At 36.8% G+C, this 8125-nt stretch overlaps 1 protein-coding gene and 1 pseudogene across 1 annotated transcript; one reads left to right on the top strand and one right to left on the bottom strand.

The window, feature by feature from the left end:
• Positions 1-3263: 3263 nt before the first annotated feature.
• On the bottom strand, positions 3264-6104 carry LOC124451230 (brefeldin A-inhibited guanine nucleotide-exchange protein 2-like). The gene is made up of 7 exons (XM_047001855.1): positions 6099-6104; positions 4990-5052; positions 4741-4850; positions 4192-4269; positions 4015-4126; positions 3801-3835; positions 3264-3291 (listed from the first exon to the last, which is right to left on the bottom strand). Exons 1-7 carry the CDS (start codon positions 6102-6104, stop codon positions 3264-3266), a joined length of 432 nt encoding a protein of 143 aa, XP_046857811.1.
• Positions 6105-6336: 232 nt separating this feature from the next.
• Positions 6337-7416, top strand: LOC124451227 (annotated as a pseudogene).
• The last annotated feature ends 709 nt before the right edge of the window (positions 7417-8125 follow it).

The raw sequence follows: 8125 nt of genomic DNA, 5'->3' as shown, positions 1-8125 counted from the left end.
TACACCTGACATTTGAGAGCATATATTATTTAAAATTGGAGAAGTAGATGCATGTAGTCCCATTTTTTCCCCCTTACAATTTCCAGCATGTCGCCTAAATGTACCTACAGCATCATTCCAATGACGAAAAGGTGAACGAAATAGATTGTTTATTCTCGAGCATTTACTGGGGAATTGATGTCCAAAAAGAACACATGATAAGCAATAAGCACCATCTTCTTTTAGTGAATAACACAACCAGGTAAAATCTTTGAGCCATTCATATTTAAAAGACCTTTTATTGTTCTCACTCATAACCAGGACAAGCAGACAATTTCAACATTCATCTTTGACAAAATATAAACATTATTTTGTTTCAAACTCTTGTAATATTGAATATCAAGAAAACTCAATTTGTTTTATTTTATTGTTCTCACTCAAAGGAGGAAAAGTGTAATTTTCATCAGGTTTAAAAACATTTTAATAAGCAAACAAATATCAGACATTTTCAAACCTTTAGCTCTTTTGTAGTAGGTAGCTACATCAAAATTGTGAATAAAGTTAGGCTTTACCTGTAAATCTTCAATGGTTTGTTCAGTAACCCTAGTACAAGAAACCTCACTTGTAATGATTTCTGGTTTTTCCATTTTTGAAAAAAACTTACTGATATTCCCAGACTTTTTTTCAGCTTTTGCTTTTTTTGAAGGCACTGGGCATGTTGGACCAGAAATTGTCCTTTTAGTTTTGCTAGGAAAAAAAACTAGAGGAACAAAATGATTAGGTTGGAAACATTGATCTGGTTTAACTATCCCTTTATAACAAAACAAAAGATGAATTGCATTGGCTGATTCTTTAACTATTCTTCTTGGACAAACAAGAGAGTTGAATATTGATTTAGGCCTTCGCTCTCCACAATCTGGGTAGTAAGTAAAAATTTTTGTCTCCAACACAGAAGAAAGAGCTAAAATGCATAGAAACGATGACCACTTTTGGTCATGACAATTCAAAAAGGCCTCCTTTTTGACAAGATCAACACCTACAAAACCAGAATCTAGACAGTCTTGAGATACTGTCAAAGGTAAAATATTCTTTGAGGTGTTGTTGAATTCTTTATGCTGTTCAACAATTGAGGAAAATAAAGGATGTTGGCAGTAAAAAGTAGCATTCAAAAACAGCTCAAGTGATGTTAACTGCCTCAAAATATGCAATAAACTGATATCACCTGCCAAAAGCAATGACACTGAACTGTAGAGACAGTTGCCAGATACTTGTGATCTAAATTGAATAAAAAAGTCGTGTTTCTATAAGTCCTCCAACAAAAATTTAACTAACTGGCCAGGAAATATCTAACATAGCAACGTAGTTACATGTAGAAGATAATTCAAAGTTCAAATATAAATTCACTATTCGCTGAATTTATGCCAATATTTATAATAAAATTAAAAGCCCAAGCCGTAGATCTTTAGTATACACTGCACAAAATGAAATCTGCTTCATTAAAATTTATACAACAGTCAATAGACATAAACCACATCTCATAGTCGCATAAATTGATATTAATGGTTTGGATACCTTAAAGCCATGCATACATTTCCTTTGTCCTCGTGTTGCTTACGTACGATTTTGGGGATGTAAATTTCTGCTGAGAACTCTCTGCTCAATGATGTTTCGTCTTTCAAAAGCAATGATAAGAATTCCTCTCTCGACATTTTAGTCGCCCCACAATATTCCTCATTCAAACGCAATTTCAATTCATTCAGAGATTTATCATTCTCTTGCGAAATTGCAGTCTGAACAGCAGCATACATATCAATATTTAACATTGTAGTTTGTAAACGATTTTCCAAATAAATGCAATGAAACAGATTTTACAAACCACGCTATAGTGAATCACAACGTGATGATCTATCTCGCATTCCAGACACCACGCTTGACAATGTTAGCTCAGAAGGCTATCAGTCGAAATCGGTCAAACCAATCACAATAAAACAAAAATTCAAATGAGCCAATTGTAAGATAGCAATTGGACTCCCTTATAGGTCCGGCCACCCCTATTATCGGTCGAGATTATTCCAGACTGTCCACTGATCTGGCCATTGACCAATAAAATAGCGTTTCTGGCGTTCATACACTCCTTTATAAATCGAACCAGTCAAGCCGCCCCGCTTATCAGTCGGTTATTCCAGGTCAATTACAATTCAACTGATCTGGTTACCAAGGAGATATTCATTGTTAGTCATTAGTTTTCAATAATAAATAAAGCTGGATTTTCATCACGAAGTAAATGCGATATTAAAGTAAGAATAATTAATGAATTTTTAATTAATATGAATAGGTAATGTTTGAATTTCAAACATCAGTCGCGCGACGGATTTGACATACTCTAGATCCGCCCCTGCTGTCGGTATAAGTTGACATCACAATTAACGCTTTGTTAATCAATCCTTACATACACCACAAACATTACCCTCCAGACTCCACCCCCCCGTACCTTGAACATTGTCTTTACGTGACCAATCTGTGTCGCCGTGACAAAATCCGTCTGAATATGACTCACGTCTTCCATTTGTGTTTTGGCGTTTTTTGCCATCTGCTCCATTTCCATAGAATACAACATGCGACGATGTTTCTCACTTTGCAAATCTGTAAAGTGGAAGCACAATAAAAATCTGGAAATCTCAATGAAAATCTCGCGAGACTCTATAGTCACGTGATCTTAGACATAGAGTCACTTTTATAGAAACAATTGCAAATGAAGTCTGTGTAACCTGTGAACTATGTATATCAGTAGTCAACATGATGATAAAATAAGCCAGGTTGTAGAAACATCAGTCAACATCAACAACAACATTCCTTCTCAGGACTCTACAAACCTGGACAATCTACATCTACAAACATGTAACAATACTCCCAGCTCAAACAACTCACTTTACATCTATCTAACAGCAGATTGCCGTCCTCAAATCTCGAATAATAAAAGTTCGATGAGAAAATACTTAAAAAAAAAATGGTCGAAAACCAGTCCTAAATTATTGTTGATGTTAAATGAAAAAAAATTAACACATGGTTCATAGACAAAAGTCATTTCGTAAGTTTCACTAACCAGCATGCAATGCGAGATGTAAAACAACAGATAAAAAGACACAAATCATGTCCATACTTTGGGTTCGTTTCACAGAACTTACTCGCAAACTTCTCCATGAGTCGATCGGAAGCCGGAAGTTATGTAAGAACAATCGCAGAGCTTGCACAAGATTGGTACCAGTAAAATCCAACTGGTCTATTTAGGCGTACATTATCTCCCGTTCATATCTAAGAAGTATAGGAAGACACGAGGAACAGTAGAGGACATGAGGCGCAGTTGAGGATATGAAGAACAGTTGAGGATATGAAGAACAGTTGAGGACATGACGAACAATATATCTAAGTGTACTAAACATTTTGTTTCCTTGTTTTCAACAGTAGCAAATCTTACTGAATTCCGTCAATATTATCCACTGGATAGAGAAATTTTGAGCATATAAAAACATTGTTTTGTTTTTTATGAACAAAAATTTCCAAGAGATTTGAAGATAATGCTTAGTTTCAAACAGCTTTTGTCCTTTTACATGGAGTTTAATGCAACCTTAAAAAATTAAATTTTCTGACTTACTATTTCATGTATCATGAGCAAACCATCCATGGGCTTCATGGCAAATTAACATAATCAACTTTTCTTGACTCAATTTACGTTGAAATAAATACTTAAGATGACAATCAAACGTCTTAACGTGATTTTCACGTGATTGTCACGCGAGGGAGATGTGAAAAAACATACTTACTGTCCTGGATCACCAATCAGCTCACCAATCATAGTCTAAAACAATAATACGCAACACTGGGACAAAATCCAAAGCAACATTTAATGTTTCTACAAATTACTCAGAGATAGCGTGCAAATGTGACAAAATGAAAACTTTAGTGAAAGAAGACAACATCATGTGAAATGAAACAAAAGGACTGCAAGGGATATAGATTGTCTAAAATGATCATCACCTTGTCTAGTGTATCATCAGTGTGTAAGAACTGAGCAACTTCCATTGCTGTCTCACCAAGGAGACCTTCAGATTGAAGAAATTTTATACCTTTTGATGGATTCTTGTTAAATCTTAAAGTAAATCGTAAAATTGAATAAAAGTACAGAAGATGAGCAAAATTGTTGACCAAACTTACAATTGAATTCCCTTTTCTTTCGTCACCTTCTTCTGTTTAAGACTCTCAAATACTTCAGCATTATCGATGGCTTTTGTACTATTAAGAGACGACTAACTACCCCCCGTTTTTGAGATTGTAAATCACCGGGTTCCCCCCGGTTTTCATTCTCCTCGGTGCTTCCTTTTCAAGAAATTGTTGGTGCATCATCAACCAGATCTGTAAGGAAATTTATATGGAAGACATTAAACAGAAGTATTGAGGAATAACTATGATGATTTTGAGATCAATAAGGGATCGCGTGGATCATTAAGAGGTTAGCATAGATCATTAACAGATAGCCTAGATGATCAGGAAGATAGTATAGATTATTGAGAGATAGACTAGAACATTGAGGGTAGCATGGTTCAATAATGAGTAACTGTAAACATTAAGATATAGCCTTCATCCACCGCGAGACCAGCAAGGGTAAAAAAGATAACTAAGGGATAACTTAGATCCTGAGAGGTTAACTACAATTGTCGAAAAACTAGTTACGATGAAGAACATTATAAGAAAATAATGGAGTACCTTCGATAAATAGGGGATACAGAGTATAGAAAGATGGAATCTTGATGGAGACAAAAATCGTCAGTGTAGCCAATATCAAAAGAGGGGTACAATGGATCATAAAGCGATAACTTATCGAAATGTATAACAATATTAAGTTTATATTCGCTACATGCGAGTTTCTTCAGTTTCATAAAGATGTTAAAACTCGCCAAAATTATCGTCCACTTGAGAATCAGGTTTAAAGTAAAGATCTCTGCTCCATTCTACCATACATTTAAGAATAGAAACGAGAAATTCCAGACGTTTGATACGAATACTGCATTCTTGAACCTGGAAAAATCATATAAAAATAAGACGACATTGATACTATTCATATAAAAACGTGATAAAAAGATGTATTATAGTCAACATTGTCGGCACAAAATATTAGAGACATGTTCTAGTCCTTTTCATGTTGATAGACTACGCTCCAGTTTTTTCATGTTTATAGACTATGTTCAAGTCTTTCTCATAATAATAGACTACGTTCCAGTCCTTTTCTGGGGCATACATATGAACAAGAGAATGTAGAGAAGTAAACATTATGAAACATATCCATCAACTTACTGGTGTCGCTCCTAATTCAATAGCTTGACGTCTTTAGAACATTGAGTTTTGATGTCTTTAAACATTCACGGTGTACATTAAAAAAACACAATTGATTTTATTAAACTTTCTGATGATCAGTGAAAGACCCTCAATGAAAACAAAAGGTTTCCAAAGAAATAAATGATCATAAAGTTCCGAAATTTTCATAACATGACTAAACTTGAGAACTGACTATGCTACTTAACACAATCGCTTTTATAGAAAATTGATCGATGGTATTTCAAATATTAGTTGTTTATATAAACACCTTGGTAGAAGCGTTCAAACTTTGGAGGTACTTGTCTTCTTTGGCATAAGAGAAAACTTCAAGCAAAGTACAAATGATTAAAAATGGTTTATTACATTGAAACAAGAAGGAAAATTTTCTCCCTCAAATAAAAATGCAAATAACAAACTGGAAACAGGAAACATTGAGTTGACGTACTTCATATAAGAATAGATATAATATCTTTTAACGAAGGCTCCTTTGATGAGGTTTAGGCTTCTCTGGGGATCGGTTTCCTAAGGATCAACCAACATTATGGGTATTACCTATTGTCGCAGCTCCTAAGAAAACGGAGGAGTTAGACTTTTTATAGATATGCGTCTTACAAACGAGGCCATTAAGCAAGTCCGCCATCCGATACCGACCGTTGATGACGTCAGTTTTTGAATTCTATTAGCATTTACCGCAGAGATCCCACGAGATACTACGCATGCGCACATTGGTCATTCTCTACCAAGCTCACCGCCATTACAGATGGCGTGTTTGGTCATATACGAATAATCCATTAAATAATCTTCCATCCTGCTGTGTAGAACGACAGAAACGTTCTAAAACACACTGCAGAACATACGTCTACATAACCACTGAGTTTGCGCGGCAAACTCTTCTTCTGTGGTTAAATAATCTATTCAACAACAAATGGCACTAGTCAGCGAAACAATTGAGCAAGCAGACGACTTGACGCTCTTGCATAACCATCCTAATCCGACGCTGTCGGGCTTATTAGGAGACGTAAATGTAGACGATGCACCACAACAGAAACGGTCTCGTCTACAAGGGCAAATGAGCAAATCCGGCGAGGCCAGTTATAAACACCCTGCTAATGCCAACAACAGCAATCTCCTAAAACGGAATGACGGGAGAACTACTTTGGACGACCTTAACAGGAAGGTCGATCAACTTACTGGCTTGATGAATACTTTTGCTCCAGTCGTAAAAGAGCTCAAGCAGGCTTATGATACCGCACGCCAAATGCACGATGGTGCTGTTATGTCTGAAGGTGAAACTGATGACGAACACTCAACCAACGGAGCTGCTGCTGTAGTTGCAGATACAGCTCCAGCTCTAGCAAACCAAAGCGAGGCTTTGGTAGATGAGCTGATTCTCGAAGTGAATGAGAATGAACCGACAGACCAACCATTGCCACCTAAAATTTCTAAAATCGGGACCAGCATTTTGTCCACTGGAATAAACGAACAAACATTATCAAAACGAAAGGAAGGGGTACAACGCCCCGAAAACTGTGACCTGTTAAGAGTTACAAAGGTGAGCGCAGAATTTTGGGGACATTGCTAAGAAATCCACACGTAGCATGGATGCACGTCTACAAACATTACAAGAAGCCTTACTAAAGGGCCCCATTCCGATATCCCGAATTGCGGGATCTATAAGTACCTCTCTAGGCAAACACCTGCACCGACACCAGAGGTCATCTGGGATGGGCTGTCCACATCTATTGTGCTTTTCGCTTCAGCAATCATGCTCTGAACATGTGCCGCAGGGCCTTGTTAAAAGTTGACCTTGATGAAAATTACAAGAAAATCTGTAGTAACAAAGAACCTGTTGCTGCATAACTGTTTGGTGATGATTTAAAGGAACGCCTGAAAACAGTAGAAGAAAGCAAAAAGGCTGCACAGCAACTGACAAACAACAAACAGAAACGCAACGATCAACGGTCGACCAGCTCACATAATTCCAATGAACCTTTTTTATTCCAACGTCGGGGCGGTCATTTGCAAAGCCGACCACAACGACGCAACTATTATAAAAACCAACCCTAGAGGAAAGTCGAGACAAGGGGAAAAACACTAAGAAAGCTGTGACTCCTACTCTCGATGATACCCAGTCCAGCTGAAACCACCCCACTCTATAAAAATGTCTCCCTCGGAAGTCCAAAATGTCGATCGTCAAGTTACCAAATTTCCAGAGAAAGGTATCATTGCTATAAGCATGCATGAACAGGGCGAGTTTATCTCCAATATCTTTTTAAGAGCAAAGAAAGATGGCTCTTTTAGAATGATATTAAAACCTAAAAGAGCTTACCACATTTGTAACATGTCACCACTTTAAAATGGAATCGATCCATACTTGTACTCAGGTCATGCGACCTGGGGGCTACATGGCATCCGTTGACCTTAGAGATGCATATTACTAAATACCAATACACATAGAGCATCAAAAATACTTAAAATTTATGTGGAAAGGTTATCTATACCAATTCACATGCCTTGCTCAAGGCTTATCTTCCGCTCCACACTTATTTACAACGATACTCAAGCCCGTATATTCTAAGCTGAGGGAGCTTGGGCACATTTCTAGCGGTTACATTGATGACCCTTTTTTAATGGGCTACTCCTATTCAGAATGCGAGCAAAACGTACATGATACTCTACAATTGTTTCCGAACTTAGGATTTCTACCCCATAAAGATAAATCTGTTACAGAACCCACACAGATTTTACAACATTTAGGTTTTGTGTTAAACTCAAC

Source organism: Xenia sp. Carnegie-2017, unplaced genomic scaffold (genome assembly GCF_021976095.1).
Source record: "Xenia sp. Carnegie-2017 unplaced genomic scaffold, XeniaSp_v1 HiC_scaffold_24, whole genome shotgun sequence".
Taxonomy (NCBI): Eukaryota; Metazoa; Cnidaria; class Anthozoa; order Malacalcyonacea; family Xeniidae; genus Xenia; species Xenia sp. Carnegie-2017.
This window is presented reverse-complemented; position numbering and strand designations above follow the sequence as displayed.